The sequence below is a fragment of the Poecilia mexicana genome, unplaced genomic scaffold, assembly GCF_051168715.1.
Source record: "Poecilia mexicana isolate PSO_F unplaced genomic scaffold, ASM5116871v1 scaffold_1, whole genome shotgun sequence".
NCBI classification, from domain to species: Eukaryota; Metazoa; Chordata; class Actinopteri; order Cyprinodontiformes; family Poeciliidae; genus Poecilia; species Poecilia mexicana.
The window spans coordinates 11,964,539-11,988,645 of record NW_028263370.1 but is presented as its reverse complement, the minus strand read 5'-3'; the positions used below and the strand labels follow the sequence as shown (position 1 = coordinate 11,988,645).

Here is a 24,107-nt window from a genome sequence, read left to right as displayed (position 1 = left end):
TACTGCACCCAAACATCTAAAAGCATTTATTTTTTGTGAAAAAAAGGTTAAATATAATGAAATGCATCTTTTTAAAACTACATCCAAAATAAGTCAACACAAAAGGTTCCTGCTCACTTGATGCTTAAAAATAGGAATTGCCCAACGTAAGAGTTCAAAAAATTTAATTTGTTAGGAAAACACTAAAGAAAAAAAAAAACTCCAAATGTGTGTAATATTGATTTATGCATTCAAAAAGTGGATTTTTCTTTTGTGTTGATTTTAAAAAAAGACCAAAATCCCTGATGAACTGAAGTGTTGTGGCAGCAAACCGAACTTGCCCCACAGGAAGGCCGTCAAAAAGCAACTACAACTTTTTAATCCGCCCTTCTGATGCCAATCACCTAAACAGTTTATAAAATCTGTCCAATGCATTCAACGTCACCTTAAATTCCTGCAAAGTAACTCACATTTACAAAGTTCTTTTTTTTTTTTTCTTCTTTTTTACTTTTGTGTGTATTTACAAACTCAACTGGTGAGCTGGAAAGAAACCCTGCAGTCCAGACACGAAGGAGGAAGACATCAAGACTCAAACAGCAGAAGATGTTTTTTTTTTTGTTTGTTTGTTTTCCCAGGGAATTTAATAAGCAAGAATCATTACCAGATTAAAACGCTTGTAAAATGTCCATCCCGGTTGGTTTTATTTTTTTTCTTCTTAAAAATGGCTCCAAAAAAGAACCGGAGAGCAACAAACAAAAAGGGGGGGAGATGTTTCTGAGTAAGACCTACATACAGAGCTTCAAATCAATGACTACAGGGTGTTTAAAATCTCCTAGTATGATGGTGTGTGTGTGTGTGTGTGTGTGTGTGTGTGTGTGTGTGTGTGTGCGTGCTTTTATATTGTGTTTATGTCGAAGGTCCATAATATCTCCAAGAAAGCTGTAAGAGTCAAAGGAGCTTGTGTGTAGAGTTGAAGGTGTGACGATTCAGGCCCGTCCTCTACAGTCTGGGTTTCATCTTCGCCTCTTTACCTGAAAAAACAGCAGATCTCTGCATCAGAACATGTTTTCTATTCAAGTTTTTTTTTTTTAATGCTGGCTTGTGCATTTAAAGCAATAAAATGGGGATCCAGCAATAACTGCAGAACAATCATTTGATTTTGACAGTTACAGTTAGGCCTGTCACATTAACAAATTTTGATACACGATAAACTACCCCAGAAATTATTGCGATAAACGATACTGTTGTTATTTTGAGACCATTTTCGAGTAATATTGTAATGGCAGAAAACATTCTCAAAGATCAATAAACTTTAAACTTAGTGTTAAACTTAAACGTTTAGCACTGAAATTGGAAGACATTTCAAATAACCAAAATAAATAAAATAGAAACGACAAAATGAATTATGAAATTGTCCTAAAAAAGAAAAAAGGGTTAGTTGAAACCAAAATACCAGATAGAAAACTTTTATCAATCAGGTTTTGGTAGAATGAGAGAAAAACAAATCATGCAAATGAAAATTATTGAGTTTGTTTTAATTTATCATGCGATTAATTGATTTATTGATTATTACGACAGACCTAGCTATAGTTTTGCAGTCACCTGACTTTAATCCTTAACATGAATATCTTAAATGCTCCATAAAGTTATTGGTGGGAGAAAAAAGCTGATATTAACTGGAAATTGTGTAATTGGAGAATTAAATAAAAGGCCTTTTAATAACTCATTTTTAATAAATCTTTTGGTGCACAATGAGAAATAAGAGAGACTTTGTAAATTTGTGACTGCGAGGATTGAGCCGATTTCTTTGGATCTCAAATATAAAAACAGATCAGCAGATGCTGCATTAAGTCCTTATTATCCCACCTGTTGTTCATCCCTTATCTTTTTTTTTTTCCCAGTTAGTGTCTTATAAACTCTTGTGGAAAACTAGATGCTTGATTCTCCTAAAGGCCACAACATCAAAGTCCTATTTTGGAAAGTAAGACAAATAAATGTATTATTCCTAAATATCAAAACAAAATCTAAACAGAGTAAAAGTTTACGCAGCTGTAGCAAAGTGAAAACTGCAACTCCACCTCTGTACCAAAAGGAAAGCTAATCTTTATGGATCCGTTTACAGCAACTGGAGTTCCTAAAACGAACCTGCTTAACTCCATAAATGAAGCTGGACGTGGTTTCACACAGCTCACCACGTCAGTCTGATGTTTGTGGTCGCTCTACAGTCTTCAAATTGTTTAGTCAACTTTCTCCATTTTGCAAAAAAGGAAATAAAAGCAAGCATGGTGGTTCTTTGGCGTGTTTAACATATTATTGTCTGAATTTTCTCCAAATGCAGATTTAAATTTATGCCAGCAGGTGGCATAGTCTTCATGGAAAACATGCTGTATATGAACAGCAAACTACACTAAAAATTTATTATACTTTGATATTTTCCCAATGTAAATCTGTTAACTTCAAGACATTAGCTTAGCATTCCCGCTTCATACATTTACGAAAACTAACTCTCTCACCAGAGTAGCCAGTATCATAACTGGCTTCTCATCCACTGACGACATTGTGGGTTATATTTCTCTGGATGCATTTCATTTTTCATACTCAAAAATGAAAACTTCTTCGTCCATTTTGAAATACTACAGAGAATCGATCAGAAAAGACCAACTACAGGAGGTGTTATTGTAGCAGAAAATGAATGGGGTGTGTTTTTGTTTTCCTTTAGACGCAGGAAAAGAAGGCGAGTTCTTTTACCTCTGCAAGTCGATCTGTCTCTTTGTCCCCTCGTCACTCTGCTGCTGTGACTGCTTTGACATTTTGACGTTGATGGAGTCTGTGGTGGTGTCGGACGCTCTCTTCCTGCCTTTGCCTCCTCCGCCTCCTGCTGGTAGCGCTCCGGCTTCCTTCAGCGCTGCCGCGGCCGCGGCTGCTGCGGCTTTGGTAGGACGGCCGCGCCGTCTCACGGGCGACGCCTCTATCCCAGCGTCGGCCACCAGCTTCTGACTCGGCTCGTCCTGAAACGCACCGAGGATGAAGTTGGAAGGGAACATGGCTGCCGGTGGAGAGGTGAGAGGAGGTTCCTGTGTGAGTTTACCTTCTTCGTCTCGTCTTTCTTGATGACCGGGTTCTCGTTGTTCTCCTGCGCTCGACTCTCTGAGGAGTCGGTGCTGTTGTTGTGGTAAAACCAAGCAGATGAAACACTGTAACTCTTTGTCTTTGGAGTGTGAGCAAACAGCTGCTCTGTGTGTGTGTGTGTGTGTGTACCTGTTTTTGTTGTTAGCTGTGACCAGTGGAGACGAGTTGGTGCTGGTGTTACTGGTCGTGTCTGGAGCCGTAGTGGTCTTCTGGATGATCCTCCGACCCGGAACAGTCAGAGTTTTGTTGACAGTGGCCAAAACTGGAGCCGGTTTGGGCTAAATAAGTAAATATATATATGTAAATAACTGGATCAGGTTTTAATTCATGTGGTTATTTTCAAACTTACTGCAAACAGACCAGTCTCTATGTTTTTAATTGTACTGCAACAGTAATAACTACTCATGTTGTGAATTTACCTTTCCAGTTAGCAGCATTTGTCTCATCTCTCCTGTCAGATACTCCTTGTCGTTTTTAAACTCCTGCTGTTAGAAAAAGAACGGGTTAAGCTCAATGAGACCCCAGAGGAGGACATTTTGTTTCTGCTTTTGAAATGAGAGATTTTAAAGTCTAATGAAACTAAAGAAAACAAACCGTTTAAAATATATTTTATTCTGCATACAGGGTTCCTACACAGGTTAAAGGAACCTGGTAGAGTGAGGAATTTGATTTTAAGCACTTAAAGGTTTGGGTATTATATATCCGATTACCCATCCGTCTATCAACCCACTCAGTTTTTCAAGTTTCATATGTAAAACTTTTCTACTGTCGAAAAATCGGAGATAAATTCCGAGACAACTTTTTTATTTTTACTTCAAAGAAACGGAACAAAGGCCTGAGAAAGTCTGAGTGAGAAAAAGTGAGGAAATTGTGAAACGAAAAATGTAGCCGACCACAACATTTGCTGAATGTGTGTGAGGATGCGTGGATTATTGCCTTGTCTTGTACGAGGAAGAACTTTGAGGGGAGGACAGGCTCTTTCTGACAGTCCAGGTGACAAGCGGTGCTCTTGTTGGCGATGACGAAGAGAGCCACATCGCACACGATGTAAAGCTTCTGCAACCAGAGCGACACGACAGTCACCGATCCGCTTCAAAAAACACGACGACATCCTTTCTGTGTTTGCCGTTTTCTACACTGTGTCATGTAGACACGACTGTGAATGCATTTCATTAGGATTTTTATGGAACAGAGCGACACAAGGTGAAGTGAATCCTCCTGCAAAGCGCTGCGTACCTCGTTGGCCTTTGCATCTTCGGGACACTGGGCGTCTTTCGTTTGTTTGATGTTCTCAACCATCTTCCTAAGAAACGCGTGACTGTTGTTCTCATTCTTGGTCATCAGGACTTCCAACATGAACCACAGACACCTAGCAAAGGGGAAAAAAGTTAGACAGTGAGGACTAAAAACAACAACTGACTTTCAGATGTACTTAATTAGAAGGGCAGCCTCACTCTTTGATGTCTTTGAGTTGTTCATATTCATGTGGTTTTGTGAAATCAGGGTCGTGGGCCAACAAGTGGATCATAAATGGAACCACGTACTCAGGAAGAAGAGAGACCAGTTTTTCTGTCGAGGGAAAGAATCGTTTACATTAGAGTGAATATGCTTGTCATTTATTAGAAAGCTATACTGTGATTTCTAGACATGAGGTGGTACAATCACATCTGCTTAAAGCAATCCGTTTTAAAAAAGGATTTCATTCTTCGATCTTCAATTTGCCTGACGCTGCTACAGGAAGCCGCCATGTTTCCGCGTGAACACTCACCCTGAGCGAGGGGGTTCTGTTTGATGTATTCCCTGCGGACGGAGATGTTTTTGAGCAGGCACTGGCGGGCGTGGGCGCGGCGCTCCTTCACCGGGTCCTTGGCACACAGAGCAAAAACGGCCAGATACTCCAAGGGCAGCAGCAGTTTGACGAGAGCTAAGTGCAACTTCTGAGCAAAGATCTGACGGACCTGGTAGCACTCGTCCTGGCGGAACAAACCAGATGAACACCAGGTGTGAACTTGGCAACTTAAAAGTTTTTTTTCTCTTAAATTGGATAATATTTGAAATAAATAAAAGTCCTGCAGGTGAAAACTGACATTGATGACAAGGCCACAGAGCTGAAACTGCTCAGGTGTGATGATTTCGTGGTAACACGGCTCTTGAGCCAACTTCATGATGGCCGAGCCGGCGGCCAGCCTCAGGCGGGACATGTCCGATTTACTGCAACACAGGAAGCGATGAGGGGATAAACAGTCTCTCTCTCACACACGCACACACACGAGTAAAGCGAATCTGTAACAGACAATTCAGGGGTACCTGATCTTCTTCTGCTCCGTGAGGTCGCCCTCGCTAACCAACATGGCCGACAGCAGGCGGAGGGTGGAGTTGGCCGATTTGGATTGGTTGTTCTTCATTCCCAGTAACCAGCGTACCAGGAGCTTGATGGCCTGAACCTTCAGGAACAGGAAGAACATCGTTTGTCAGTTCAGGCCACCAACATGCTCCAGAAAAAACAAAAACAAAAGCTATAACTTCAAAACCACTAAAATGTTCTTTCACACCGTTTCTACGGTTTCAAAACGTTTTAATGACCTGAAACAAAATTGTTTCTTCAGCCGTGTGAAGTAAAGAGTAACACAACAAACTAAAAGCTGTTTAGCACAAAGATAACAGTAAATGAATTTTGTACTTTGGTGGTCTTGGAATAATTAATATCAAGAACAGAACATGCATGTTTGCTCCTCTTACCTTTGCTAAGACTTCAGGTGAGACTTCCTCATCTGCGGACCACAGCTTCCCGTTCTTGTTCCCTACCGACTGAACACACACAGACGGTCACAAAAATCTGATTTAATGTTTTCTTGGTTCAAACCGTGGCTCTAACAAAACGCTGAGTTTTGTATTGTTTTTTTGTGGTGGAAAGAATTTGAGTTAAAAAAAATATATCATCAATTAGACTAAAAGTAATTTCAGAAGTTTTTACACACAAAGTGATACATGCTGGAAATTTAACTGAAAAGCGCATTAGAGGTTGATCAAAAATAAAGGTACCAGTCAGAAACTAATTTTAACATATTAGTTAAAAGCTAGTCAAGTTTAACATGTATGTTTGTTTTCAGTTGAATTGTACAGAGTAAAAATAAACTTTTGAGGTCCACCACAGTTCAACAACCGCTTCAGGTTCTTGTGTTTACATTTCTTCCTTACTGTGGATAAACACACACAGTACATACAGCAGCAGTTCTCAAACACAGTCCATGTGTAATTCCTGGATGCTAAAGTTCAAATGTCAGCTCCACAAACCCTGTCGTTCATCAGCAAATCCTTGACGATGAAGTTGGCCACGATGGATTTCATTGGTGAGGCGAACTGATCTGGAGCCAGCATGGATATATGACCCAGAGACACAAGCGGAGTGATGAGCTGCTCGGGAACGTCTGCGTTGAGACTGCGAGACAAAGGCTGTGGGGTCAAAGAGGAAACTGTTAGTCAAGGAGTACAGGTTCAAGTAGAGAGGGCAGGAGTAAATAATACACTGGAGACGGTAATTAATCATCAAGAAGTGTTAGCCTGCCTCAAAAATCTGGGCCAGTTGCACTTCCTTGTTGTTGAAGATGGCATGAATGCAGTGGACGGCCTGCTTGGCCTGGTGAGGCGTGCCCCGCTTGGCTTTCTGATGCAGGATGGGAATCAGAGTTCTGAAGGAAACATTACAAAAAAATACATTATAAGTGGCAAAAGCTCAGCCCTTTATAAGCAACACAAAAACCTTCCTTCTGCCTGCTGTGTTTGCTATGCAAAGATTTCAGACTCGACTTCCAAGACCAGGATATTTCTATAGTGGGTAAGCTTAAACGGTGGGAGAAAGGAAAGACACGGAAGGAGGAGAGAAACAAAGAAAAAACAAGAAGGGCAAGAAAAAAAAACATGAAAGATAAACAAGAAAAAGTGTGAGAAAGAGAAAAAGAAAGTGTGAAAGAAAACGTGAAAAAAATAATTGAGAAAAAAGGAGAGAAAAATTCAGAAGGACGGGAGGATAGGATATAAGACGAGGATAGAAAATGAGGACAGAAGGAAGGCGAGACAGCAGGTATAGCAAAGTAAAGAATGAAGCTAGAGGAAAGGATTGAAAAAAGAAGGGTAGGACACAAAGGAAAATGAATGAAAGTCCAACACAAGTATTGGAGGGAAGAAAAAACAGAAAAGAAGATGAAAAGAAGAGAAGGACGAACAGAAGACAGCAAGCGGTAGGAACCCCACCATTCAGAGCATGTACAAATCTAGATTCTTCTGAAATGGCCTTAAGGTGAAATAAGGACTGAACGTTTTCAAAAGTGAATATATTTTTACCAACTTGAAATTTATACCAGTTGTCGATAGCAACCGACGTCAAACAAATCAGCCCTTATATATTAGTTCTGTGTAATGAAGTGGGCGTATTGAACACATGACCAAAACGAATTCCTGCTGCGTTTATGCAAATCAATACCAGCCGGTTTAACAAGGTGGCCTGTGAAAGGTTTCAAACCAGCAGCACTCTGACCAGGTTAAGCTGCTTTGACACCTTGGTTGGGATGTCTCAACATAATTACAGCAGCAGAAGTCATTTAGCAGAAGGAAGGAAGAATGGAAAAATGCACCTTGATGTTCCTGATAAGAATCTGAAAATGAAACAAGCGGGGATTTCCAAGCAAGAAAATCGTCCCGAAGACGCAACCATGAAACTCTGATTTTGATTCAAGAGAAAGAAAGTAAAACTGGTAGACTGACCCAGTCAGTCACCTGACACGTTCAAACTGGACGTTTATGGAAAAACCTGATCAGATCAGAGAGCACAGAAAGGTTCCCCAGGAAAAACAAAACATAAAAAAAAAACAACATACGGAATGAATTTATATAATTGTGTTTAAAAGCCACTCCGGGTGTCATTTCGTTTTATTTACCGACTTAAACGGAACAGCTTTACTTTCTGTTCATTACCAACATGTGGGGTGAATTTCATGTCGGCAAATATTAGAAATATATTCACAAAGAAAAACGTTGACGTGTTCGGTACTTCTTTCACCAGATGAACATCAAAACATCACAGTCTGTGCCTCTTGCACATCTCTTACGATCTTATCTGCTGCAACTCCGTCTCGATCTTCTGGCCAGTGTTACGGAAGATCTGAATGGCTGCCTCTGCCACTTTGTCGTCCTCCATCTTTAAACACTGGAGCAGAGACTCGTAGGTCTCGGCCGAATGGAATGCTGTGGGGTGTGTGAATGACAGGACCTACGAGGATAAAAAACATTTGGACATTTTTTGATTAATAAAACTTTGCTTTAGGTTATTTTTGCAGTTAGGAAAACCTTTAAATTTAATTTGAATATTTATACTTTTAGCAGCTCAAGACCAGAGCGGATCGCTGTATCAGGGGTGACACCTTCCTCCTCATCATCAGCTGTCCCCTCGATGGACTTATTTAGCAGCTTTACCAAAGCACTGTAGGAAAATTAACAAAATAAAACTGTTAAATTATGTTAACATGTCTCATAATTTTATGGGGATCAAGTTAAGACTAAAACAGCATAGTTTGTTTAGTCAGTGTGTGGTCTGTCATAGTATTTTTCCATAATATAAATGGGGGAGAAAAAAAACAGAGTGGAACCTGCAGTTTTCCATCACCGCCACTAGGTGGCTCAGTAAATGAGACGGATCTGTTAATGGACCAGCGTTACACAATACCAAAATACAGACAACATTATGAAGCACTTGGTTACTAGGTAAACAGACGCCATCTATTTTAGTTCTCTCTAAAAAAAAAAAAAAACACATTTTTAACGTTTTCAGGCACAATTTACCAACTCGTTTCAATTATGCAACATCTTCAATTAGAAACTACTTATAATCACCCGTTTTATTGACGTTTGAAGGCTCAAATTCATTATACGTGTCAATAATAATAAATAAAATAAATTAAAAATATTCTCATTCTCAGGAATGTTTCTGACCTGATGGCTTCAGAGTCGATGTGAACCGGGGCGATCCGCTCCAGCAGGAACTTGACCATCTCTAGGAACGGATTGGTCGGCTGTTTGGGGAACGTCAGCTTCCGAGTGATCTCCCTCTGCGCAAAGCATCTCGTGTGTGAGCTTCAAACTATCGTTTTCAGATGTTAGTTTGTTAAAAAATTCGTCGGTGACTAAACAAGTCAGGCTTTTGGTTACCAAGTTGGACCCCAAACACAAATTCGTAGCCCTAACACTCGATTGGCATCACACCTGTTGACGTAAACGACTACGAGTCGTGTTAAAAATGTCATTTGTGTGTCGGTTTAAGTGTGCCTCGTGCTGCCTCACCACACAGATCTCCGCCTGCTTGCAGGAGCATGTTGGACTGATGAGCATCTCCAGCTGGATTCTGAGCTTCTCATCCTCACTCAGAACCTGGTTAAATTTCTTCATGAAGTCCTGGGCCTTCCCAGCATCCGGCAGGTTCTCTGAAAACAGCAGCATCACATTAAAATTACGGTTACAAAAGGTCATGACCTGAAGAAAGAAGAAGAGAACGCCTACGAAAAATGAGTGGGGACTGATTTTATATATAGTGTTTTGAATTGAAAGAAAAACCTTTTGACTGAGGTCACGAAGAGTACTTTTTGAAAACCACAGGTCAAAATGGTTGAATTATGTTCAAAACGTCAGACCTGGTTTTATATATTCTTTTAAATTTATTTTCCTTTTCTAATAACTTTGGTGTGGATTATGCCTTATTTAGAGTGATGGTGAGCAATAACTGTGACATAATAACATCCAGTGCTTTGCAAAAGCATTCCTAACCTAGAAACGGGCTGAAAACAAAGAAACAACCAACTTTTCAGAAACTGTATTTGTAAAAGTTCAGAAAACCCTAAATGCTATTACTACACTTCACATTATGCATTACTGTATATTGGTCAATTGTATAAAATACACTGAAGTGTGTGATTGTAATACGTTGTGTACGTTTATTTCCAACTTACTTGCGATACTCATGAGCTTCCCGAGCATCGCTGTGTTATTGGCCTCCGACTAGCGAGAAGGGGAGAAGAAAACATTATCCCGCTGAATTATATACATCCTGAAAAACAAAAACTGAGAGAAAAAAGGAAGCATCTACTCACCACTGGCAGCTTGTGAAGGTCGAGCAACTCTTTGACGAGACTTCTGAGCATATTCTGACACTTCCACATTTCGTTTAGAGCCCTGGAAGAAAAGGCCAGTGAGAAAGAAACAATCAGTAGAAAGTTCTCATCATAAGCACTGTGAGGTGTTTTCCAGACAGTTTACTTGTAATTTTATATCAATACTTTGCACGTATGAATGCGTCAATGTTTGTGTAGTTTCCAGATGGAAGGAGAAAATGCAGCGTATTCACTCACTTGACAGCGTTAGTGTCCAGACAGGAATAAAGGTAGTAGAGGCATTTCATCTTCTCCTCTGTGTCAAGGCTGTGAGGCACCATGTACTGGGCAAAAATCTTCTCCACTAACAACCTGGGAGAGGAAAGTTTCAATTCATTCTTTAAACACTGAAAATAAAAAACAGGAAATAATTTGGGAGAAGGGATTTAATCTCTAAATGTGCGACACCGACGCATTAAAAACTCTGAGTCGCACTGATATTTTATTGCTGTAGCATTTTGTCACAGAGACAAATCTTCTACCTATAGGGGGGAATCCCACTTTAACGAATCGCCTGGTTTACTTCGTACAGCCAATGGGACAACATTACTGTACCATTTCACAAGGCTGAAACACGGATACAAAACGATCTTCGACCGCCGACCGATATCTCTAGTTCTGTCTTCTCTTCAGCTCAAACAGGTTTTTCCATAAAATTTAACTTTGGGGAGCGAGATGGCCAAAGAACCGCCGACGTATCTGATGAACCATCTCTGTGCTGCAGTACATTTTTGGCATCTAGTTGTTATTGAGATCCACACAAAAACTTATTTAAATGTTATGTTCTCTAGTCTTTCCCATTGCAAACAGGAACTAAGAGTAATGGGCTTCATTGTCATGCATTTGAAATATTTACATTTAAATTTACATATGCATTTAAATTAAATTAAATTAATTAAGCCATGATACTGTAAAATAAGAGGAACTTGTTTTAAAGCTTTTAATAGGGAGGGGCTAGAGCTGTAGAGATGTCAGGTTGCTGATATTTTAGTAAATTATCAAATTACAACAATGTTTGTGATTTACAAATGTGTCTTTTTTTATAGATATTAGAGACATATTAACACGTGTATGTGCCAAACCGGTTCTAAATACATTAATCCTAGTCCATTTGTTCAGTATTAAATCATTTCATGTACACTGTGTGTTTGTTCTCACTTGTCATCGATGCTGTTCTGATAGTAGATGTGCAACAGTTTGTCTTTGATCCAGCTGATCTTCTGGGCCGACTCCTTTCCAGCCTCGTGATGCAGACAGTATTTCTTATAAAGCTGAGCCAGGCCCATCATGGCCTCTTTACGCACACGCCACTGCAGGAGGAGGGAAACGTTAACATACCGACGAAGGGAAACGATCAAACCAGGATATGAAAATCACAGGGAGGGAGACAACCTTGTGTTTGTAATCAATGAAATATTAACACATTGCACATCAACGCGGATACGTTGCGTTTTCAGAATGCGAATGATTCGTACAGATCTCCAGGATAAACTGCGGCGTTTTATGTAGATTATTTTTGTTGATCTAAACAAATGAATCCCAAAAGAGTCGCAGCCGTGTTGCTACTACAATGAGTGAACCATTAAGTGGTTTAAATGTCCTACCCTCTTGTCCAGCGTCCTTTCCCGCACGAAGCCCAACAGCTGGTCATTGACCAAGTTCAGGTCTTTCTTTCCAGCATTGATGATGGTGACGATGACATCGTGTCTGATGGCTTCCTCTGGGTCGTGAGAACGCACTTTCAAATATTCTGGACAAAAAATAAATAAATGAGTGAGAAAGGTCATTACTTTCAGCTGAACCAGCCAGCAGGAAGACGGCGGCGCCGTTAACAACAGCCCGGACGAATCAGAAGTAACGCCCACCTGTGAGGTCTTTGGCCAGGTCAGGGTGGTTCATAAGGCAGTGGCTTGCGAATTTTACACACTCTAATCTGACCGGTACGTGGATGTCGTTGAACCTACAGGAGAAATTAAATCTCATATAATTCAACTAACTGAAGAAGATTTAGTTAAAAGAAAAATTACTTCTTTATTCTGTTGGGAAGGAAGATAACAGGAAGTTGTCCCATGCCAGCTAAGTTCCTCAATTCCTCTATAAACTCTCTTACAAGGGACAAAAGGACTGCATGTGATATGAAGTATCACACGCTAACTTCATATACATACATCTCTTTAACAAATGGTCAATGCCGAGTTTACTCACCGTCCTAAGAAGCACTGCCAAAGCGGTCTGTTCTGTGATGCTAGCTCTGAGTCTTTGGCCCCAAATAACTTCGCTAGCAAACGAACAACAGCCAGACGCTCCTCTCCGTCGTTGCTCTGTAACAAAAATCACACACAGTCCTTTAATGGGACTTCAATATTTTTTTAATCATATTTTTAAAACTTGATTTCGGTTCCCCGCTGCAAACGGCATAAAAAGCTATTGCTAAGTAATACATTTACTATATATTGTGCAGTTCTACTAAGTAGGTCAGATGAGATCAAAATTGTCTGAACAATCATACGAATAAAACCCTGAAAAACGAATCCCTATATAGTGAAGTATGGTGATGGCAGTATCATGCTCGGGGGACAATTTGCACAAAATGATACAGAAAAACGCTGGGTAATGTACTGATGTTTTTTTTTTTGTTTTTTTTTAAATATCTGTATTTTTTTATGCTTTTCTAATGAGGAACAAACTTCCAGAAAATTGCATATCTGCTGAAAAGCTGAGTTCTTTTAAATCCCGGCTAAAACTCTTATTTTGGTTTGCCTTTGATTAATAACAATTAATAGCAATAATAACATTAATAAATCAATTGGAATTGATTTCATTACTTCTCTTTATTTTGCCATCAAGTTAATTATTTATTATGTTTTTATCACTTTTAATTGAGTTGTTGATTAAATGTGCCACACAAATACACTTGACCAGTATTTACTCTGGAACAATAAAATAAGAACAGAGTGTTTCACCACCACAGATGGATAAAAAAAATAAAAAATAAAAAATAAACTTTTTACAAAGGAAATAAGTTCTGGATCAAATAGTAATAGTATAAAATACAGTTACTCAAAAATCAATATTACTCAAAGAAACTAAAATAAAATCAGAAGGGAAAATGATGTTGGTTGCAGCTGAGGGATTGTTGTTGTTTTTTGGACGGTGTTCACCTTTAGCTTGAACTCCAGCTGAGGCATGACGGAGGTCAGCAGCATGGGGTCGATGGCAAACAGCTCCTGGATGAGGTCGAAGACGTGCTCTGATAGGTCACTGACCGAGGACTTTCCCATCACTAAAACCTGATTGAAGAACTGTGGGAGAACATGAAAGCACAGAGCGAGAGAACCCGATGAATACCTTGATGACGTACTCTTCAACGTCATTTGAAAAAGAGGATTACAGAAGAAAACCAAAGGGAAAAAAAACAAAAAAAAACAAGCAGCGTCTCACGTTTGCGATGCACGTCTCAATGGTTTGGACTGTTCTCTTCAGGAGTGTCTTGGCGAGGTCGTACGCTTGCTTGTTCAGATTCTGAGTCAGCAGAAAGAGGATAAATAATCGGCATGACTATAGCAAGAAGTGTGTTTGCTTAACTTTGAAACCGGATTTGCTAGCTTTCTGTCGGCATGTCAGCACTGCATTTTGTTTTCATTACAAGATATATAATAAGAGAAGTTTTGGAGAAAAAGCACAGAGAGCTGGTAAAAACATTTTTCATGGTTAGAACAGAAAACAATTAAAACCATTACAAAAGAAATAAACTAACAATATATCAGTGCCTCTCATTTACCTATCTAACATAGTTCATGTTCTAGTCAATATCTAGGTTTTTTTTAATGTTATTTGAATTCTGACTTACATAAGTAATTCTTTCTAATTTAATGCAGAAAAGTAATCATGCAATATGTCACAGCGTGCAGTGGTGTGACCGGAGACTCGCCTTGTGTGCAGGTATGAGGTTTATCAGGATTGTGTCCAGCAGCTCCTGTGTGACTCCGTCTCCCTCCATGATGATAGAACTCATCAGATCCATCATGTGCATCTGCACCTTCTGGTTGTGGCTGTTGCTGATGAGCAGAGGAAGACACCGGCTCTGACGCGTTAATGCCATTAACATCACAACAAGGCCCACTGCATCACAGCCGTCCAGTTTATCAGTTAATAATGTTATAGTACAAAGAGTAGAACAAACATGATGAGCCAAAATGTTCAAAACAACCTCTTTCATCAAATATAACTTTTTTTTTTTGTGCTGGCAAAGCAGCTGCTTTTGGTCAAATTGGTGCAAACCAGCTGCTGTTACAGCTTTGAAATCATCCAGGGAAAAATGTGCAGTTTTATTAACAAGGGAAACAGGATGTGCAGTTTAATATGTATAAAAAAATACTTCCTAATCTTTAGCTCTTTCAGTTTAAAAAAAAAAAGCATGCAGTGTGTATTTCTAGTTTGATGATTTTGGGTTACATAAATACAAACAAACAAACAAAAAAAAGATTTAACACCATTTTCTACATCGATTGCAGATTCCCGAGGGTAAAAAGTGATTTGTGAAAACACAAAAAGGGGAGATTCTCAGTTTTGTTCAAAAATAAATAAATAAACTTCATCTCACACTGTGGAACCCAGTAATCTACACTGTCTTGTCTTCAAGTTGACAGATTCAACCAACTTACTTTATAACAGAGAAGAGCGTTTTGAAGAGCTGGATGAAAATCTCGTTGCAGTCCTCCAGTTCAAAGCAGATATTGTACGATTTTACCCACGCAAGATTCTGTTGCACAACACAAACACATGCATTGATAAATAGTAACCTTCAAAATCCAAATGAAACGTATTCACTTCAACACAATCTGTAGCAAAGAAAACACTGGAATGCCGAAACGCATAAGTGCAGCCAAGGTGAGAGATTTACCTCCAGCAGGTAAAAGTATCGGTTGAACTGAGGGCTCTTGGTGTCTTCTAGTCCTTTTAGCTGTCTGGTGATGAACAGAAAAATGTCCTGGAGGGGGGGAAAAAAAAAAAAAAGCATTTTTAGCTTCTCATTAAGTCCTGTGGTTTTATAGGGAGCAGGAAGGCTTTACAACGTGGTTAAAAGAAGGTGCACAGATGTGCTGCAGAACAGTAAAACCTGAACTTTCCTTGGGCCATCTGGCAAATGTGCTCAATTATCTAGTAAACAACGCGTGCAGGTTTTAATTATACCCCACCACACGTAAACAGCAGTCATTGCAACAAGCAGACTTGGATTGATTTAGACGAATGAAAGATTCTAGAAGCTAATCCGGACCTTCAGCTTGTCGTGGGAGGTGTAAGGAGCTTCAGGAGCGTATATCCTGAAGATGTCAGCCAGACAGCAGGCCACCAGCAGCCGGACGTCTTTATTAGGGTTCCTTAGGAAGAACTCGGAGGCAAGATGGAGCGCCAGACCAAGATACTGCTGCTTCTCCTCTTCAGAGTCTTGATCCATGTCCATGTAGGTCTTTACCACCATCTGTTGAGCACATCGACAAGGGCGGTCACACGAGAGTCCGTCTAGCCAAGGCTCTTTAAGAGTATTTATGCAATATTTGATTTGTGCCAAAAACCACCGAAACACAGACGGGGGGAAAATGCCTCTGATGAGCATCTTTTCCAACTGTAAAGTAGAAGCTCAATCAGTTACTGGCAAATTATTAATTACATTTTTTAAAGGTATTTGTTAGCCGATTTATTGGGTACTTTATATATATAAAAAACCACAACAAAAACCCAGAGTGACAGGCGAGATATTTCAGATTTACAAGCACTTAGAGAATCCTGTGACCAGCTCATTGTTAGTTAGCAGCTCATTCAGAGCTTCCTGTTGGTGCTTTGATTGAGGTCCATTTTTACAGTACTGAATGATATTTGATTACATTTGATCTTCGCTAGTTCAGAATCAGAAATACTCAAGAGACCAAAGCTGAACAAAATGATTTGACACAAAAAAACAGGTATTTTTTTAATTTTTTGTCAGGCTGCTGTGGATCATCAACTTCAGTGATGATACATGAATAATTTTAGTCAACGTTATTCTTATTATTTATTATTATTTCCCTCTTTGGTGCTGCACTGATTAAACAGACATTTAATGTCTGTTTAATCTCATATTTGATTATCTGAATGTTTGGGTTTTTTTCATTTGTGAATATACAAATATATTCATATAGGGTTTAATTTTATTTCTTGTCGTCAGGCTGTAGCTGGTACTTCATTCATATAATAAGTTTTTAAGTGCATTGTAGTACATTAAAAAGTGAAAAGCAAAGGAGGGAAAACCCCAACACATTGTGTCTGTAAGAAAGTTATTTAGCAACTTTTTCAAACTGACTTTTTCATTAAAAATAAAAACAACCACAAAAAACAAAACCTGAGTGATATGACAGAAACAGACAAACGAAGTGTGGGTTTGTCCCACTGCTGCCCACAGAGGTTTCATTCACACCAGTCCACTGAAATACAATCGTTAGAAAGAAATGCTTCGACCTGCAACTTCCTCTGTGTGTGAGCTGAAACATGGCTGTGAAGCTCCCGACTGCCTGTTGGTGGGGGATGGGCCAGCAGCTCCAACAGACTGCAGAGCGGCACACTCACTCCTACACACAGTCATTATATCCACATACACACACACACACACTCCTGTCCTCGTAAAGGAGTAAAGCTCTCAGAACAGAAACTCTCCTGTGGGCCTTTTGAGCTGGAGAGTTTGTACATCTGGAGTCTACTGCCATGGCTCTGTTCTAGGAGAAAACCAACGTTCCAGTGAGCAGATCAGCTAAACGTTTGTCCATATTCAAACCACAAAGCCACTTGATGCAAGCAGCTCTGATAGCATCTGAGGAACTGCAACGAAACACACTTTCCTGTGCAAGTATGAGGTTAAAGTGCAACACGGCATCCCTTTTATATCTCAGCAGGTGCCGTTTGGTCCATTTAAACCTTACAAACAGAATCGATGCAGTTTTTCCATGAAATTACAAGACTTTCATGTTTTCTCTAAGTGTCCAGCGCAGAGACTTTCCCCTCCATGTGAGCAGGATCAGACTTTTGTTTTGAGGACTTTTCTGACAACCTCAACAACAGAGGTGTCTGTCAATCAGCTTATAGAGAAAAAAAAAAGCAATGTGTAAACCCTTAGTGCTCACTGATTACTCATTGTTGCGCAACTAATGACCATTAGGCTACAAGTATGCACACAGTTTTCCTGATAATTTCTTTAAGAGATGCGTTGCTTCAAAGAACCTTCCAATCTCTGCGTCTGGTTAATCTTTAACCTGCCAGCATTTCTCTTTAAAAACTACAATAGAAGAAAACACAGCGTTCATAATGGTTCCTTTTGTGCTTGGGGCAGAGTTGGGTGTTTATAACAGGCAGACAAAATGATAATGGAGTTTTTAACCATTTGAAATTTGCAATTAGAGCTAGCAGAATTACTAAAACAACAGCTTGTGTGTATTCCTCTGAAACTGTACCCTCACTAGCCACTTTATTAGGCACACCGAGTGGATTTAGACATCTAGTCATGGTGAACATGACTTTGCTAAAGGCCAAACTGAATGAGTTTGAAGGGGGTGTGGTTGCCACAACTGATGCTTACAACACAACACGTCTAACCTTGAGGTGTTGCATTTGTCAGAAAACTGAGCTTAAAACTCAACACAAGCTCACCAAAATTGGACAGAAATGATTAGTCTTAAAGTCGACTGAACATTCAAATCTTAGGGTCAGGATTTGGTGCAAAACGACACAAAAGCATGGATCCGTTCTGCACCGTGCCAGTTGTTCAGCTACAACCGGCGTGAGGATTTTCATCTCTTCCGACAGCTGCTTCCAACAGGACAATGAACCACAGCACAAACCTCAAACTATCTCAAACGTGTTTCTTGAACATGACGATAAGTTCACTAGACTTCATCGACACAGACGTTCACAGTTGCTAGATCTCAATCCAATAGAGATCTCCCGGAGGTGGAGAGTCTGACTTATACTCTAGATGTGCAGCAAGTCTTTGATCCAAACGTCTCAATTCGGTCCAAAGTTTCTGTGGAATAATTCTGACACTTTCGTGCATCCATTAAGGCTTTTCTGAAAGCAAGGTGCTCCAATCAAGAACTAGAAAGGTGCAAAGTTAAAAAGAAAAACCTCCCAATATTGTCAAATCCACCATGTTCAACGACAGACCGCTCAGCTTTACTCTGGTCAGCTTTCTTGTTATGTTACACTGAATTAGTCTCAGCAGTTGGAGCTCTAGGCTGAGAACGTTGTAAAACCCAAGTAGAGGGTGACTCATTTATTTTGTTTCCAACTACCTCTACTAGTAGTAATTCAAAATGAAGTTTTCTTTGCATTTAAACACAATGTTAACATATTCACAAGTGGATATTTCACAGCACAATCTGTGCCACTGGTTTAATGAGGAGTAAGCAGCCAAAAAAGAAAAGAAAAGAAAGTTTGGAAGATTATTCAACACACACTGCAGCAATACTCGGTTTGAAAATCCAAACTGCTTGGAAATCTCTGCCTTTCCCGGTTGAATTTCCAACTTTGTGCTACATTCTTCTTGTATTTCTGACTGGGAACTTGGAAAATTCATGCGTCTCCTTCATTCAGTCACATCTACACTGATTTCGTCATGTATATTCACTTCACTGACAGGAAAACTGTCAAAATATGGACTAAGTGGAAAATTTCTTGAAAGATTATTTACACCAAGTTGAACTTTGTCAATTATGACATCAGTAATTTATTTAACAGAAGTTGCTGATATGGGACACTATTTTTTTTTAACCGTGTATAAATGCAGATATGAACAAATGAGTCTATGTGAAGACAATCTGCAGAATTTATAGAGCAACCATCGTCAGCTGGTAATCTTACAGTCCCCAGTAGAACAACTGCATGCTTTAGCAACCAGCTGCAACAACAGCAAGAAGTAGTGAACTTGGCGAAAGCAAAAGACTTTCACCCGTTTCACCCGCATCAAAAAATAACAACACAGCTTCCCAAAGAGGAAAAAAACAGAATTACAAAGCCGTATAAAACATAAAAATAAAAGAACCCGATACATGGCAGTTTCAAATCTATATCTTATTTGGATTATGAAAGCCTCAATTGCATCAGCTAGTGAAGAGTTGCACTAGACTTATTCTCCTGTGAGAAACTAAAGCATATTGAAGATCTCAGAGTATGAACCTCCAGCTACTGGCAAACAACATGTACAAAAATATTTGCTTAAAAACTTTCAGACACCTACTCTTGTTAAAAAAAAAAAAACAGTCTTCTTGTAATTAACTGTGTTTTAGCTCACAAATTGACAAATCAACAACTTAAACACCTAAACGCCCCATTGAACATTTTCTGCTATTCTAAGCAACAGTAACTTAAAAAAAAAAAACATTTTAGTTTTCTAAACGCTTGTATTGAACTGGCACGAGACGTTGTTTCGCATCGAAGAAGCGGAGAGTTGACAGTCGAAACACCTGAGCAAGTTGAGACATCGTGTCGGCGTTGAGCCTTCTGTAAAAAGCGCAACACTTTTTACAGGAAAGAAATGTGACAATGCTGTGGAATGTATTTTACTGTACAGTGGTGATGGATGTTTGCATTGGGCTTCCTACAAACCTTGACCTCGGCTATGAAGCTGTCTCTAGATATGCCAGAAAGAAATTAAACCAACTCCTTCCATTTCAGCTATTTGCACCTTATTGCAAAAGCTGCTGCTTTTGCAATACAACAACTTGGCTATATAGCAATATAGTTCCTTGACAACTTCAGCAAATCATCTTAATATGGAACATGTTCTGATATATAACCAACAACCTGACCGAATGTAGAAAGTGGATGTACAGCACTTCTATATTAACAAATGCTGTAACTGCATGTCCCCTAGCAAATTCATAGTTCCCCAGGTGAGGGAGAGCAAGACTTGAAGCAGATAACAGGAAGGCTAATCGTGCTACAGCAAAGTAGTTCTGTTTTATTATGAGCTTTCCAGCCATAAAATGTAATGTCAGGTAAGTCATTAAAATAAATAAGGAGCTTTTTGATGTATATATTTTTAGTGGAAAACTAATATCTCCTGATGAGTGACTAAAGTATCCGCATGTAAATAATTTCTTCCAATACAGAACATTTCCTGCTTAGCCAGGTTAAAAATGTGATTTATAATGTGAACTAATGTAGGATTAGCTTAATCAATGATCTTCATTCATATATCCTGAATGAGTCAAACTTCTCCTGTTTTAGGTCAGTTAAACTATCCAAATTATTTTTATTAGCTAAATTCCACAACAATGAGAAAAAGAATACCCGTTTTACATATTCATGTCTTCAAAATCAGACATTTACTTCCTCAGTATTTGATGCTACTGCCCTTGTGCAGCATGACTTTGGTCAAATGTTTTGGGTTTTCTTCCACAGCCTTCTCACAATAGTTTGCTGGAGTTCATGTCCGTTCCTCCTGACAGAACGGCTGCAACTGAATCAGGTTTGGAGGCCACTTCCACACACCTCTTCTGATCCACCCACAACTTCTCTGTCAGACTGAGATCAGGGCTATGCGATGGCCACGCCAAAACATTGACTTTATTGTCCTGAAGCCCCTCAACATGATGCCGTCACACCCATATGTTACAGTTGGGATGATGTTCCCAAGAAAAAGCCTTTTTCATCCAAATGTAACGACCGTCATTATGACCAAACTATCATTTTATCAGACATGTTTCTAGTTCCTCCGCATGTTTTTTCTTTTGGAGTAATGTCTTCCTCCTCACTGACTGAACTTCCAGGTCATGTTGAGACAAAACACATTCCACTGCGGATGATAACACTGTACTATCAGCTTCAGCAGCATCTTCAGAATGGCTTCATGCTCTGGGGTCAATCTGCACAATTTGGACCAAAATACGTTCATCACTGGGACACAGAGTGGTATGATGGTTGGACATTCCCATCATGTCTATACTTGTGTGTAATTGTTGTTTGAACAGATGAACCTGGCACCTTCAAGCTGTGGTAAATTCTTCCAAAAGATGAAACAGACTTGTGCAGCCAAATAACCATATCTTGTTTGATTTGTTTAGGCCTTCCCATCATGTCAAACAAGAAAGCAGTTTGTTCAAGGTGTGGGCTTAAAATACATACTCCAACAAACTCAAAGTGTCTATTAACCTACCATGACATCATGATGTGGGTTTTCCCTTATTGTTTTATAGCTAGTAATCATTCTGTATGTAAACTTCTGATTTAAAAGAAATCTGAAGAAAGAGAAGTTTGGCCTGATTTAACTTCAGACTGTGAGGGGGGGAAAAGTGTTTCGTTGTTCTGTGTATGTAAATTTCTGGTTTCAACTGTATTAAAAATGCCAATGGTAAAATAAAGAACTGGAAGTTCCTCCTCATGATGCAAAACATCACAACTTTGTATCAGGTCAAGTATTATTGACTAGCATACAACTTGCTTATTGATCAGTCTGCATACTCATCACCAGCAAAAACAAACAACTGAAAATCTCAAAAGAAGAGTGAGTAATAGACTAACAACTAAGGTTTACAAAGTTAGGGGAGTATTTGGTACTGTGCCAGAGGCTGGATGCTTTTGACTGGAGTTTGAAGTAGTTTTTAAACAGTATGAAACCCTGTCAACATACCTTCAACCGTTTGACCACCTCATCGTTGCTTATTTTGTCCGTAATCTCCTTCACTCCAGGAGGATAGACGATCTTTCCGTCCCCCGCAGGCTTCTGCTGTTGCGGGAACTCCATGCTTGTTGATGTACGGTCCACACGGTCTTCTACTGGCCTCTATGGGTCAGAAAACTTAAGTTCAGCACAACCATGCTAGTGCACCCAACAAAACCTCGCTTTTCGCATAATTCCCCTGCGATAATCACCACTTTTCCTCGCTACACCGGATACATCCACACTTGTATACCACAGAGCTTTTCAATCTAGCACATTTATTTGATTAAAAGCTATCACTGAACCGGCATTGGGCATATTATTAGCTTGAATGCTAAGATACCACAGCTAAACATCAGCTGAATATTTTACCTTAATGTTTTATACAGCACCACAGAGACATAGGAACTAGTTTGACTGCTATTTCAAGAACATTGTATGTATCTGAAGAGCCAATGTGCAAAAGTCGTTTACGAAAAGGACAGTCGGTGTATAGCCACTGCCATACAACAGTAGTTAGCATTTTGCGGGAAGGAAGTGATGTTAGCCGCGCTAACTGGTTAGCCTACTCTACTAGCCTAGGCCTCAAACTATCCAGGTACCCATCACATCTACGTCCACAGACAATCACAGAGGAAGTCAAGTATCCTTTTATCTTTCTTCAAAATACCAACATTCGTGATTGGTTCTGGGATTTACAACTAATCCAACTACTTTCAGAAGTTTAAAAATACAGCAATTTTACTTGTTACAGTCTTTTTCAACTTCCAAGCATCGGTCCTTACAGCCGCTAGTTTACAGACAGGGCTCCTGCTGCTGGTGCTACCGTCGCCCCTGAGCCTCCTCAATCACCAACAACTTGCCCCAACGGATGGATCTGAAAAGCCCAACTATTGCAGAATTAATCTATTTTTAGATAAAAAGCTAAGACCCCAAACCCGGAATACGTCTCTAGCGCCTCTCTTTAGCATTTACCTTCCAATCGGGCCGTTTTAATTCATTAGTCTGACTCAGAGGTTTAGTTTTCGGCACAAAGCTCTCCGTCCGTGTTCAGTCAATCTGCGAAGACTGGGTGCAGAGCGCCCCCGCACGGTCTCAAAGCAGTACTGCAACTCCGATGGCGGGAGTCGGAAACAAATAACAGGCGCCATAATCGCTTGTCTGGACTCTTTTTTGATATGCGTCTTTCTGTTTATATAAAATTATAAAGTCTAAATGAACGTATTTCAGTCACAACTAAGGGTAACCACAAGTTCCAGGTAATTTTTTTCTCACCAGTGTTGCTACTACTAAAACTATTGAGTCAAGTGGCATTAAAATTATGTTTTGTGAAAACAGCGGCATCCACTGGCGACAGCCATTTTTAATACTAAGGGATGCGCATCATTTTCGTACCCGGTTTATATCCACCCTCGAGATCGGCGATGTGAAGCGTAAACAAAGTTGTCTATAAACTATAAGAAAAGGGAAATACTGTCTCAGATTATCAATATGTTGAAACCATGTTTTAAGTGGCAAGTTGGCGTCATTCAAGTACAAATAATTTTAATTAATCGTTTTAGTAGTTTATATTTGCCAAACTTTAACAATAATAGAATGACACACAAGTCAACTAAATCTGCAAACCAAAATAAAACACAACTCATAAAAACCTATGTATGTATTTCTGTATTCATTATAATGAGTAATCTGTAAGCTATTTTGTTTGGTTAAATTATTTTAAAGAAGAATGAGACACTTGAATCTTGTTTCCCGGGTAAAAGGAATGAAACGCCCCCGGGTTATTCCCCGGCTGACTGTTATTGAATGCATCCAATGACGTGATTTGTCATGTACTTTATGGAATGCATATTTTGCATTTGTGGTAATAACCTTTTTTAAAACATATGCTCTTTGTTTTAGAAGAACCCATTTAGGAGGGGTTCTCAATTGTTCACTGACGATGTTTTTCCACTTCCAGTGACGGACATATTTGTCACTGTAGTTTTCATTGAGTGTTTTAGTGGCCTCTTGGTCCCTTACACGCTGAGCAACGAAAGGAAAGAAAAGAAAGGCGAGACCAGCTTTTATTTTGAAGTCACTATTTACAGCCATTCCAGATATGCACCCAAGAAGTT

At 39.5% G+C, this 24,107-nt stretch overlaps 1 protein-coding gene across 6 annotated transcripts; it reads right to left on the bottom strand.

The window, feature by feature from the left end:
* Nucleotides 1-11: 11 nt before the first annotated feature.
* pds5a (PDS5 cohesin associated factor A) lies at nt 12-23,087 on the bottom strand. 6 transcript variants are annotated; one of them, XM_088004540.1, is made up of 33 exons: nt 22,966-23,087; nt 21,961-22,113; nt 15,583-15,786; nt 15,208-15,294; nt 14,969-15,066; nt 14,236-14,362; nt 13,746-13,826; nt 13,466-13,606; nt 12,510-12,625; nt 12,170-12,264; nt 11,909-12,054; nt 11,463-11,614; nt 10,503-10,616; nt 10,245-10,326; nt 10,104-10,152; nt 9,442-9,581; nt 9,094-9,209; nt 8,479-8,584; nt 8,214-8,374; nt 6,674-6,797; nt 6,403-6,561; nt 5,848-5,916; nt 5,416-5,552; nt 5,196-5,319; nt 4,877-5,081; nt 4,563-4,677; nt 4,345-4,477; nt 4,045-4,164; nt 3,528-3,593; nt 3,238-3,386; nt 3,068-3,140; nt 2,728-2,987; nt 12-1,010 (listed from the first exon to the last, which is right to left on the bottom strand). In XM_088004540.1, exons 2-33 carry the CDS (start codon nt 22,072-22,074, stop codon nt 1,007-1,009), a joined length of 3,867 nt encoding a protein of 1,288 aa, XP_087860666.1. In that variant the 5' UTR covers nt 22,075-22,113; nt 22,966-23,087; the 3' UTR covers nt 12-1,006. The 6 variants fall into 6 exon arrangements, with proteins under 6 accessions (XP_087860666.1, XP_087860690.1, XP_087860669.1 ...); XM_088004564.1 differs by having other exon boundaries at nt 3,528-3,590; XM_088004543.1 differs by lacking the exon at nt 22,966-23,087 and adding an exon at nt 22,736-22,917.
* Between the last annotated feature and the right edge of the window lie 1,020 nt (nt 23,088-24,107).

Bases quoted from the DNA above. Each gene is read 5' to 3' on its own strand.
- pds5a (XM_088004540.1), bottom strand. From the start codon at position 22,074: ATGGAGTTCCCGCAACAGCAGAAGCCTGCGGGGGACGGAAAGATCGTC. The intron at 4,478-4,562 runs GTGAGGCTGCCC...CCCCTTTGCTAG, and splicing joins CAACTCAAAGACATCAAAGA to GTGTCTGTGGTTCATGTTGG. The intron at 3,141-3,237 runs GTACACACACAC...CCACAACAACAG, and splicing joins ACAGCTAACAACAAAAACAG to CACCGACTCCTCAGAGAGTC.